The sequence below is a fragment of the Echiichthys vipera genome (assembly GCF_963691815.1).
Source record: "Echiichthys vipera genome assembly, chromosome: 1".
NCBI classification, from domain to species: Eukaryota; Metazoa; Chordata; class Actinopteri; order Perciformes; family Trachinidae; genus Echiichthys; species Echiichthys vipera.
In genome coordinates, this window is record NC_139826.1 from 19098194 (window position 1) to 19111762 (window position 13569).

The window sequence follows — 13569 nt, forward strand, 5'->3', positions numbered from 1 at the left end:
TTCATTATTATGGAGACCGTACAAGTTCAGATAAGGTCTTATGCCTAATCAAAGTTAAAATAGCATGAGATGATTTTTACATCTAATCATACTCAGTTTTCTGTAACCACCACTTACAGAAAAGGGACAGGGGCCTATACAGATACCTGCCCTTAGTGTTACAGAAGAGGTGGGCTGGTTGAAAACAGGAAGATAATTACAATTATCAAGTGAGTTTGCACCACCTACCACAGATGTTTGGTTGAAGAGCCCCAAAGCAGACAAACACTCGATAATAATACGCTAACACGACACCTACACTGACAATTACCTCACAACGTCACACTCTTATTTTAATCCCTCCATCAGTCTCAAGGAGCTTTAAGTAAAACCAGACTTTTATAAGGAAAAACTATTTCAACAGTATTTACTAGCCTTTTGTCATATAAAGTACTTAATGTTGAAGAAATATTTTCTAGGGGGTTAAATGAGCTTTAGACAGAGATGTGTATTGGCGTTTGTGCGTGTGCTTTGCTTGTTAACTTTGATATTTAGACCAGAGAGTCGTGGCAGGAGATTTCGAGCGGCTTTGCTCCATTCGAGTGGTTCCAATTAGTCTGGAAAAACACACATAAAACATACCTGTGCACGCACGTGCATTCATGCGCAAAGGCTCAGATATCTGCACAAACAAATTGGACAAATATCCAGGTTTCTGCAAACAAGAAAACACACTAGGATTGCTCACACACACGCATACACACAACCAGTCAAACCCTGGAGCAGTGGACCAACGTAAGGAGAGAAAAGAGAGAGAGAACGATTTTATCTCAACACTTTCTAGCATCTTAAATGCTGATATATTCTATATGGGCATCCTTGGGAATCTGCAACGCCCTGTACTCACCAGAAAAGATTAATTTGTCATATTAAAAACAGTAGAATGTTCTGCCACAGTAGAATGTTCTGCCACCATTGTGTTGATGGCAATATCCATGCTGAGAAAGAAAGAGGGGAGAGAAAAAGAGAGAGCGAGTAGAAGGTCAGTTGTTTCTTTTCCAGCTTCTATGACACTTTTACCCTTTAGACCCTAAGGATTTAGTGAGTGTGCATTCATGAGTTAGTACCTCACTGTGTGTGTGTGTGTGTGTGTGTGTGTGTGTGTGTGTGTGTGTGTGTGTGTGTGTGTGTGCGTGCGTGCATGTGCGTGTGCGTGTGCGTGTGCATGTGCGTATGCGTGTGTGTGTGTGTTTCTCTGCACATCTTCCCCCAGGCTACAAGGCAATGTTTCTTGGATTTTCTATAAATATTCAGTCATGATTTCCTCTCCTCTCCTCTCCTCCAGGTCAATTACGTTCTCCAGTGCCGCTCAAAACAACTCTGACCGTTTTTCTTTCTTTCCTTCCAGGACCCCTCCTTCTCTCTCCTCCTCCATGATAAGCTTCAAGTGCCCAACAGTTCTCGGCGGGCATGGAACGAACGTGACAGTTGCTGTGATGTCTGCGCCACTCACCTCACTCATCTCAAACAGGAAGCAGTGCGCATGGTCCTCACTCTCGACCAGTGGGATTTGTCTCCCCCCTCCTCCCCTCCGGCCCTCATCGGACAGTATGGATCTCAAGGACCTCTGGGTCCAGTGGGAGCATCTGGAGCGCCAGGAGGTCCTGGTTTGCGGGAGTGGATTCCTCCTTTTCTTCCTTCCACCTCATCCTCAGCCACTGCTGCTGGTTCACACTCGTCCTCCCAGTCGCCTTCACCAAGCCCCAGCCATACCCCAACGCCCAGCCCGAGCCACGGACCATCCATTCCCAGCAATGGCAGTCCCTCAGTGGGACAAACATCCAGCTGTGCCCCAGCAAACCCACAGCCTCAGGGCCCAGGGCACAGATTGGGGTCCAAGCCCAGCTCCCTTGGGCTGGGAGGTGGGCTGGACAGAAAGAATGGGTCACCCAGTTCAGGAAAAGCTGGTGCCCATAGTGGTAGCAGCAGTAATAACGGGAATGGAGCAGTACTGAGTACAGCAGCTCTGCAGGCTCATCAGCACCAGAACCGAACTAATGGAGGGGTTACACTCTATCCGTACCAGGTAAGCCTGTAGAGGGGTGTGTGTGTGTGTGTGTGTGTGTGCGTGTGTGTGTGTGTGTGTGTGTGTGTGTGTGTGTGTGTGTGTGTGTGTGTGTGCTTGTTTCTGTCTGCGTGTGCGGAGCTACTTCTCCCCTGAGGACATTGCTAATATTTCACTGTAAACTGAATAAATTAATTCTTGTCTTATATGATTATAACAAATGTTAGCAGGCTATGAATGCAGCTCTTGCCAGGTGACAGAACAAGAATAACAATATTTTAAATGTTCAGCTGTAACTGCTCTCTGTGGTGTGACCTTGTTAGCTATCAACCACTGACAATATGAGTTCTGAGATATTCAACATAAACAAACAGGCTCCTCTCCTCTATTCTATTCTCCTGTAGACTAGCACGGACAAATGCTTCCATATAGTCTGCAGTGCTTTTTTTTTTTTTTTTTACATTTATTCCTCTCCAGCTGTGGAAATGCTCATTTAAACGCCTAACTGAAAAAATAGTGTCTTTGTAGCTAGCAGGACACAATTAAAATCTAAAACTGCGAAGAGCCTGTGAAGTTTGTTCTCCCCCAGAAGAGCTCCCCATGAGGACTCAGGACTGTCATCCAGCGGGAAGTAAATATCCTCTGAATCGAGGCAGGATATATAAAGTATTGAGGTAACACGACCCAAAACCGTAAAAGTGAGTCAAATTGAATGTGGAGATAAAAGAAGAGGTTTCAGGAGGAGACAGGAAGAGAAGGATCATGAGTAGACAAGAGAAGAAGGTGGTGGGAGGGAGAAAATGCCTCAACTGGCGTGTGGACCAGAGGTGTATGGAGGGAGGCAGAGGAGCTGAGACTGCAGGGGAGATCCAGAGGTGTGTGTGTGTGTGTGTGTGTGTGTGTGAACGTGTTCTACAGATGTAATAATTCATACAGTGATAATTAGAACTCTGGGGACTCTATGTCACACACCCCCAGTACCCCCTTCACTCTTTCACTCTCTGCTTATTCCTTGTACCTCTCTCTTTCCTTCTCCTCTATTATTTCTCCTGTCTTTCTCACATTTTGCCTGTTTCTTATTCAGCCCCTCTTCTATCTTGCTGTTTCCCCATATTTCATTATATTTTTTTATTCAGCCCATTACTTGAATCAGAGAAAGCTATGAAGAGATATGAAGTAGGTGGAAATTACTATGTACAATCTCAGGAATTGTTCTGTTATCCCGTTCCACAGGTCAGAAGTAAATTAGGCATAAGAGCCTTTATGTCTTTGTGGAAATGACAGTGAAGGTGTTTAAATCTGAAAAGAGCATTCCTCTCTTGTCAAACATAAATTAATAAGATCATTTAGATGATGCTTTTATTGTATTCTCACATCGATAAATTTCCTAATGTAGTTGGTCTGCAACATTCACGAGTTTGTTGATTTTACTTCTTTTTCTTTCTTTTCCTTTTTTTCACCACATTTCCCTTAAAATCTAAATCTGCGTTTCCTTTGATATTACTTTTCATAATATCACATTGTTTAGACGACTTAACACAAATAGCTAGCAAGAAAGAAATGTGTGTGTGTGTGTGTGTGTGTGTGTGTGTATACATTAGTATATGTGTGTGTTGTTTGAATGTGTTTCTCCAGTTGGGAGATGTAAAATGTTAGCGAGTCTGAATGTTTGTGCTGTGACTTTGAAAGAAATGGTGTTTCAGCAGGAAAGGAGAAATAGATAATAAATCACCCTCGTTTAGACCCACCCCTGAGAGAGGAAGAGAGGGGGGAGGGGCAGAGAGAGATGAAACTGAAATTTTAAAAAATGGTAACGAAAGGTAGAAACAAGTAAAATGAAGATTAATTGAAAGATAAAAACAAATGGAGGCTGGGATTATGAAGAGAGGGTCAGACAGGTAGGTTAGAATAAACGAGAATAAGAATAAGAGACATTTTTAAATAGAGACATCAGTGTACAGGGACACATTGCTGAGACGACTACTGTACATGTAGCAACTCCTACACTATACCTCTACACTATATTGCCTTTTTTGCCAGAGAATTGGATACTGTTGCTTTACTGCTGTTCAGCACAAAACATCAAAGATTCCTGTTCATGTTGTAGCATCAGTGGAGCTTTCACAAGGTTTCTAATGGCAGATGAGAAAGCTCTTCCAACATGTTCACGCTCTTCAGCAAATCAAAAGAAAACAAACAAGTGGTACAACAGCAAGGGGAATTAGTAGTGTTTAAGTCAAAACTCTGGACCCAAAATCTGTGGGCTTTATGGGAAATGTGGTCTTACTTTTCAGAAATACTACCAACAGCAACACCGCTATGCTGTTATTTGATTTAATCACTTTTAATGATTAAAACTACCATTAAATTCACAATCAGAGGTAGCATAGCATACAGAATGCTGAAAGAAGGGAGGATGCAGAGGTAGATAGAGATTGGAGGAAACTTGTGTGTCTGTGTAGCTGACATTAAAATGTTGCTGGTGTCAGCAATCTAAGAGGTGACAACCTCCACATTTTATATTTATTGGGACTTTTCTTTTAGGTTTCACAAGAAGTGTAGTACAAATGGAAAATGCTGAGTCAGTCAGTACAAAGAAAGACTGATTATAATGGACTGGGTGTGAATCTGTCAGGTAGCTTACAGGGACCGCTGAACCGGTGAAGGCCACACATATTTCCAAAGTGTTTTTGAATAACTCTGTGTTCAAATCTTGATTAACACAGATTTTTTTTTAATAAGAAAATTTCCACCTAAATCCTAACCTTGCTCCATTGACACCTGCTCAGACTGGTTGTTAAGGGTTCAAGGTAGAATTTATCGTCATTCTCTCTGTATATTACTCAGTATACAGGAGAACGAATAAAGGTTCCTTCAGTGCTACAATGTACTGGAATTTGTTCAGTCAAATCAGATTTTGGCCTTTCAATCCAAATATTTTACTATTCCTCATGTGGTGTAAACTTGCATTATGCACGGCTTTACTTACTTTTTTTAGGCTCTTCTAGTGGCGGTGTTTGTTTCCCTCTCCCTCTCTCTGGTATGATGAAACAAATCTAACATTGTCTCTTTGCCCTCACTCTGTCCTTCAAGCAGCTAATAGAAAACAGGTTTATACAGTGTTGTGTGTCTGTGTGTTTACTGTGTTGCTATTTGATGTGCCTGAGTTTGTGTGTTTTTTATTGTATATCTTGCAGCGAGAAACAGAAACGCTGTCAGCAGACTTAGACATAGCTGAATAATTTTTGCCATTAATTAGGGCAGCATTTGTGGCCTAAAGGTTAGATACACTTGTGACTGGAAGGCTGCCAGTTCAATTCCTGGACTGGCAGGCTAAATCTGGGTGGGGCAAGTGAAAGAGCAGTGCTTGTGTATTCACTACTGTTCATTATGAGTCAAACAGTGAACTGAGAGTGCATTGTCCAAACTGCTCCAGTGTAACTGCAAGCAGGTAGATAGATAGTTTAGCTTCTCAGAACTTTTTGATCTCAATGGGAATATCCTGGTAAAATAAAGGTTAATGAAATGAAAAAGCCCATCAGCTAGAATAAAGGTTGACTAGCCAAACACACAAAAACACTGTGTATTCCATTAATTACTCCAGCCAAGGTCCCCTTGAGAGAACATTGCACATGCCGAGATGCCAACAGACATGAGAGCATTGAGCTGCGTAACTGCATAAAATAAAAATAAAATAAGAGTGCACGCATGCTTAGCTGACAATCTTTGGAAAAGTAATATGTTCATCCTGAAAGAGCAGTCTCTCTCTCTCTCTCTCTCTCTCTCTCTCTCTCTCTCTCTCTCTGTCTCTCTCTCTCTCTCTGTCTCTCTGTCCCCTCTCTCTCCTCCGCTCTACCGCAGTAAGCATTTAGATCCTTTCACAGATTGTGTCTATCCCCATGATAAAAGCAGGCAGGACCCCCCCCCCCCCCCCCCCCCACCCCACACACACACACACATACACGCCATGCCACACCACACCACGCCATTTCTTTTTTCACCTCCTCAAACGCGCCTGAAATTTAGACACAATTTCAATGTTGGTTGCCTGTAGCGTGTGGTAGGAAATAGATGGAAAAATAAAATAAGTGTAAGAGTGACAGATGAGGAAGGTGAAAGCTGTGGAAATGGCGTTTGTGTTGTAATGAAGATGAATGAGCAAGCTTTTACCTTTTTCTAAGAGTAGAGAGAGGGGTATGGGTAAGTGCTGTAATGTAGAGAAAGAGGAGGGGTAACGTGAAAGAGTAAGTGTTTTCTTTTCTATTCTGTCTTTCTGGGGAAATCTGATATCACAATCATCAAAGTCCCTCATTGAAAGTTACAATCTCAGGACCAGGTGTTCTATGAAAACATGGTCAGATGCTGTGTTTTCATGGAATTGCTGCATGATTTTCAAGACATTTGGCTGTTGTATTTTCCTCAGCACTCTCTGTCCTGGTACTATCTACTGAATATCCTGGTCTCTCATGCTGTGATGACCTCACCATAGGGATCATTAAAGTTTCATCCAGTGTAATTTAACTAATTTATGGTCAAATGTAGAGAGTGCAACTTAGCCTATATGTCCTGTGGGAAAATCTGAATGGAACAAGTGTAATGACCTCATAACAACAAACAAACAGAAACAACAAAAGCGTAATTTATTTCAATGACTACATTACCCAAAATGCCATCCATGTCAGTGCATTAGCCAGGTGACCATGCTGCCATGGGATCTTTGCAGGAATTATCATGCTATCCATCTATTTTTTGTGTGCAGATGCAGAACTGATTTGATATCTCTTTTACAATAGCTGGTTTAATGAGATGCATGAAGCATAATTACCCATCAGCGTTGCTGATGTAGAGAAGCACAGCAAGCCCTTTCACGTGATGGTATCTAAACTGGAAGAAGTCTCTTTCTGTCTGTTTGTCGGTCTGTCTGTATGTATGTATGTATGTATGTATGTATGTATGTATGCACGTATGTATAAGCGTAAGTCTATCCTACGATTTTCTCAACAAATATTTGACTCGTGGGCACACTTGGCGGGTGTATTGCTCCGGACCGTACAGTACAGTGCCGAGTGCAAGCTTTTGAGGACTAAGGGATATTTCTAAGGGATATTTATTAGTCGTGTGTTATGTACACACTGTGTCATGTATTGAGTAAATGATTGTGTCGATGGAAATAGCCTGGTGCCAAATAGCAAATGTTAGTGTTTGCCTAGGATCCAAGGAACAAGTGTCGAGTGTGAAGTTTGGATGAGCGGTTCTCGAGAAGGCTGCAAGCAGCACTACAGGAAACCAAGCAATCAGCCCGTTCCGTACAGGCCTATTTTTCAATGCATTGCACTTTTTTTGGCGACAATGGGAAAACCTGAGTAAAACACAAAATATTTCCTGTCCCTGTGATCTGAACTGCTGACCTCGGTATATTATTCTACAACCTTTACTCCAGTTTTCAACTCACATTATAATTACCCTCTTGGGGGACATTTCGCCAACACTGTGTTGGTAGTTTTCCACCCGTAACCAGTACAAACACGCAGGTATTCCATGTAGCTCACTGTATTCCATACATTCATGACTTGTTTAATAATGCAGGAATAGCAAGCTAAACCTGATCATTTGGAATGCATGTAGGAGCACAGGGAGCATGGTATATAAACTATAGAGGTATCTCATTTACAATAGGTAATTTATCAAGGCAGTGGGCTGCCCCAGGAGCCCTCAGCAGTAAATATACGCACAGTTCAGGTGATTTACACAGGCATACACACAGGTGCAGAGAAGTGCAGACACATGCACACACAGGGAACTGCACATACATGCTCACAATAGACACAGCACTGCAGATCTACACTCACATAAGCTATAGTTCTTTTATTCGAATGTGGGGTGATGATTTAGGTCCTCTGCTGTCTGGCTGCTAGCACCACATAAATAATTATAATCAATAGTCCATATCTATTTATTGAATGGCTCACCTACACAGACACACACATCCGCACACAAGCACTCACATACCTATATAGTACATACACATTAGTACATACACTGACAAACAAATGCAACACACACTCAGTTGAATGTGTCATGCCTGTGTGTGTGTGTGTGTTAAGGTCCAAACACACGGAACCGACATCAAACGGTGACAAAGACCAACTGTTGTGTTGCCTCACGCCACCTAAGTCTCGGACAAAAAGTTGCACACACTACAAAGACTACAGCCAACGGCAAACTAGCATGTACGTTCTGCGCCTGCGTGAGAGGAAATAACTCTTCATACCAGCAGGCAGCGATGGCCTGTATTCATTATTGAAAAAGAGATCCTAGGACTAGAACTAGGATTGGGGATAAACAGACCGTTGCTATGATACATACATGAAACACAGCATATGGCGACCATTTTGACACTACTCTCGTTCACCACGGTTTTGTAATATTGCTACTTCTAATCAAGAATATGAATAGAAAAGCCAATCAGAGTGATTTTTCCTCCCAATGGGCTTTACCTTTGACTCAACATGTTCAGTCAGTCGAAAAGCTGCAGATAAGGGCTGACTAGTACCAACAGTCTATGTGCGGGACACATTGCAAAAACTAAGGCCACAGACACTCTGACAGGCCATCTGGTCTGTCAAGGGCCTTTAATTATCTTAAGAATCTGGACTAAAGACCTGCACTCACACAGCAATACAACTTTAAATATTTCCCTTTGTTCGTATTGACAAGAGGGAGAGATAAGGAGATTTATGATATTAAACTGTAAGATGTGCTTCCTTTATATGAATTTGTGTCATGGATGCATAGGAATTTAAGAATTTGGTCACTCTCTCAGATACCTATAGATAGATCGACATAGGTCTGGTGGTTAAGGCACCCACCATATTATCACAATGTTCAACTTCGCCCAGGGACCTTATGTCATACCTTTCTTTCTTTCTTTCTCCATATTTCCTGTCTATATACACAGATGTGTAATAAAGGAAAAGTGCCAAAATAAATTTGAAGAAAGGGTTAGCTACAGTAGATGCATGCACACAAAGATAAAGTTGTTGTGTATATACCATAAATCTGGGGGAACAGTAACTCACACGGGCAGAGCAAATTTAATTTCTTTACAGTGTTATAAGTTCAAAGTTCTCTCTCTTCGTCCTCACTGTCCTTCTTCCCTGCACACTATCTAATAAAGGACAAATACTCTGAAGGATGATCCAATAATAAAAGATAAATTCAAATAAAAGGGCAGAGCAATGGGACAGAGAATGAAATTGAATAGGTTAGAAACAATGATAAAAAAACAAGTGTGAAAGGGAAGGAGGAGGAGTTAGGTTAAATGAGAGAAATGGAGGCAGGAGGCCGTGTTTGTTTGTTTGTTTGATTGTTTGTTCGTTTCTGTCTATGTGGGACCCAGACAACATTCTGCTGCTGGTTCACTGTGATCACCAGAAAGCTTATCTGCAGTCTGTCTGCAGAGCAAAACACAGACACAAATCACACAAACATGAAATGAAAAAAATATCTTACCATGAGTGTGTGTGTGTGTGTGTGTGTGTGTGTGTGTGTGTGTGTGTGTGTGTGTGTGTGTGTGTGTGTGTGTGTGTGTGTGTGTACGGGCATGGTTCTGTGTGTCCCGAAGACTATATGAAGGATGTAAATGTGTGGGGTATAGTAGCATGTGTGCTCTATTATTATTTTTTGGTTTGTTTGTACATGTTTATCACATCAAATAAGCAAAGGCCGTTGAGATTCAGGTGGAAAAAAATTATACCATTTTTTTTCTTGCAAAAACTAGAATCGGGTCAATTTGACCCTAATACCATACAAGAAAATGTCAGTATTTCTGAAGCCAAAAACATAAATGAATGGATATTAATTATTTTTTAACAGGAAATAAAAGGAGTCTGTAGTTTGTGTTTTTGTGTGTAATGTGTGTCATGTCATCTCTTGTCAGATCTCCCAGATGATCTCTGAGGACTCCAGAGAAAGTTTGACTGAGGCTGTGTTAAACCGCTACAACACACACTCTCCTTCACACACAAATTCAACATCACACACAAACTCTCCCTCACACACGCCAGCTGTAACCTCGATGGCTCCGACCACCACCTCTGCCGCAGCGTCTTTCTTTGCCAGGTAAGATGCATTCAGATCAGAGCAAAACATGTGTATTCAGGGTAATGTAATGAAAATGACCTCACTTCCGGATTTATCTGATCCCTCCACAGAGCACCAGCATGCTGGTCTTTTATCTGTGAAACTTTCTAAAAAATAATGGTCAGGAGGTGTGTTAATAGACATCCCATGATCCTCTATTGTATTTGGATTAGACTCAAATGTCACCTGAGAATTATAGAAAATGTTTTTGTTTATTCTCACAAATATTAAGATGTAGCTTCATTTATAGTGATCAGAGTTACAGAAAATGTCGAGCATGTTCATTTAATTAAAAACAAGTGTGTGCGATGCATCTTACGAGCTCATTTGTGCCAGATGAATCCTCGAGTTTAGTTCATTATGGGTTGGAGTCCAGATATCCCCACGTTCTCACTGTAATGCTGATATCGCTCAAGTTGTCTGATAGAGGAAAAAGAATGAAAGAAGCGTACTTAGTTACCTTTTAGTGTGTTTATTTGTAAATCAACCATCAGTCAATCTTTGTTGAGACGCGCAATCAAATGTAGAGAAATGCAGAGTGACACAACATGAATAAGACACGGGTGATCTGGGTAAATTATTGATGAATAAACATAGCAGGCTCAAAATGAATGAGTAAATTATTCATGGGTAACAGTGTGTCACATTGTCTGAAGTATTGCTGAGACGTTGAATCTAATGAGCTGCTTTAAATCACATTTTAAATGATGGTTTTCCTTCTCACTTTCACAAATCTCTTCTCTCCTCTCCTCTTCTCTCCTCTCCTTTGTGCTTGTGTGCTCTCAAAATCTGTAGATGATTCAGTGTGTTTGTCTGTGTTTGATATGAGTGATGTGCTTCAGTGTGGCAGACATAGTGCTGTCTGTCTTGCAAAGCACCAGTGACCAGGCGTGACTCGTAAATTATACAGGAACGCACACAAACACATGTGCACACACTCTTACTTGAGCTTTCTTTCTATGACCTCCTGAACCGTCAGGTAACAAGGCCATTTAACACACACACACACACACACACACACACACACACACACACACACACACACACACACACACACACACACACACACACACACACACACACACACACACACATCTGGTTGACATTCCAGACATACAGCCAGCTGTCTTTGGGCCGATTTACGAGCATTAACCTTACAAGTGAAAGAACAGGGTTTGTTTAATGGTGCAGGTGTCACTGTCTATAGGTGTGTGTGATGTGTGTGTATGTGTGTTTGTGTCATTCTTTCTCTATAGATCCTCAATGTGTCATTGTGTTTGTTTGCTTTTCAAAACTTCCCATATACAGTATACCAGACCTGCAATTTTCTTGTCATTTATGTATGTAGTAGGTTCAGTTTAATTGGCAAAAAACAATGTAATGTGTGTAAAGTGTTAATATGTGTGTTTGTGTGTGTGTGTGTATGTGTGTGTGTGTGTGTCTGTGTGTGTGTGTGTGTGTGTGTGTGTACGTAATAAGAATGTCTGTATGCAGCCCACGTCTGAGAGTAAAGACCAAGACAGCCATGGGATTTACCAGCACTGCATGACTGCATCAAGCGACAATAAACACACACACACACACACACACACACACACAGACGCACACACACACACACACACACACACACACACACACACACACACACACACACACACACACACACACACACACACACACACACACACACACACACACACACACACACACACACATCCTCTTGCTCACTGCCTGCACACAGTAAAATCCCTGTCCACCACATCTCCTCTCACCTGATCCCTTTCTTCCTCCACATCCTCCTCCTTCTATCCCTTCCCTCGTCTTCATGTAATTGATTTCTCTTTTGCACTGTACTTTCTTCCATTCCTGTCCTCCTTCGCTTTTGTTCTTCTCCTCTCCTCTCCTTTTCCAACAATTGCTCCATCTCCACACTGACCTTTTCTTTACCCCTGCTAATGTGCACCACAGTAATATCTTTCATTAGTACAGATCTGTCTGTGAATATGTCACACTCACACCGTAGCGCTCCATCGTCCCTGTGCTACAAAGGCCCTCGAGACACTGGGCTAGAGGATAAAGACATGCTGCACATGCCTAAGTGTGTGTGTGTGTGTGTGTGTGTGTGTGTGTGTGTGTGTGTGTGTGTGTGTGTGTGTGTGTGTGTACGTGTGTGTGTGTGTGTGTGTGTGTAAGCTGCCTTCACTGGGGGAAGGGAGCTTCTATCAGTGAAGGAATTTTTTACTGCATGCTCCGAGGATTGGATCTTTGGGGATTTGGCTGTGTGTGTATGTGTGCTTGTGTGTTGCTGGAGGTAACAGAGTAAATGAATAGGTCCCAAGTGAATTGGTGAATTGGGAGGGCGTTGTTATATTGGAGGGAGGATGGCTGTGAAACAGGGGAATAGTGACTCTTTCTCTGCCTCTGCCTCCCTCTTGCTGCCTCTCTTTTCTTTCCTTTAAAAAGCACTATTCCATCAAATGCTAATTGGCCACCAATTAGGCACCACTCATAATGGTCGCAGTTTATTGATGATTTAAATATCAACTGCCCGATCACATCAGAACCACATTTGTTATTGTTGTTTTGCATATATCATTTAACAGTAATTAGAAGTGGTTGTCTTTATTTTGACATTAAAAAATAAGCCTATTTGCTCTTCGAGTAGTCTTGCTGTTTTCAATATTAGAGGCATTTATTTTGTATGGCATTTAACTATTCCATACAATATTTTTAACTATTAGTTAAAACACAGACAGCTCACAAACATTAGTTTCTTGAAACTCTTGGTTTTGTTAGAAATTGTTTAACACATTGGACAACGGGTGTATGGCATGTTGCTGTAATGAAACCAGATGCATCATGTGGCCATCTTAACCCAGTGTTGAGCACAGCAATGTATTAATATTTTAGTGCTCATGTTAGTGTTACAGTATAGCATGTGAGATGGTGTCTCAATATCAAGCAGTGTAATGTGTAAACTGGAGGCTATATGTACGTGTAGCTAGATGGGTATAGTGTCAGAAAAGTCGGTTTTGCTGCCCTCTCTCTTTCTCTCTCTTTCTCTCTCTCTCTCTCTCTCTCTCTCACTCACACACACACACACACACACACACACACACACACACACACACACACACACACACACACACACACACACACACACACACACATAATCGCTCTCCGTCTCTCCCTATATCAGCCTCCACTGACAGCCTGTTAAATACAATGTAATTAGCTACTGAGCCAACAACACTGCCCAGAGACACCAGTCATAAATCAGCTGTGTGTGTGTTTGTGTATCTGTGTGTGTGTTTGTGTGTTTGTTTGTATGTTTAAAGTGAGTCTTTGTATATACGTGTCAAGTTTTTGTAGTCGTGTTGAAG

General features: G+C 41.7%; 1 protein-coding gene across 1 annotated transcript in view; it reads left to right on the forward strand.

Moving 5' to 3' along the window:
- The window catches only part of kif26ba (kinesin family member 26Ba), a gene marked incomplete at both ends in the record, with an annotated part of 82421 nt that overhangs the window by 26944 nt on the left and 41908 nt on the right, over positions 1-13569 (forward strand). The window contains 2 exons of the mRNA XM_083918830.1: positions 1388-2065; positions 9984-10165. Coding sequence (XP_083774956.1) covers positions 1388-2065; positions 9984-10165 — 860 coding nt within the window. The remainder of the gene's footprint in view (positions 1-1387; positions 2066-9983; positions 10166-13569) is intronic.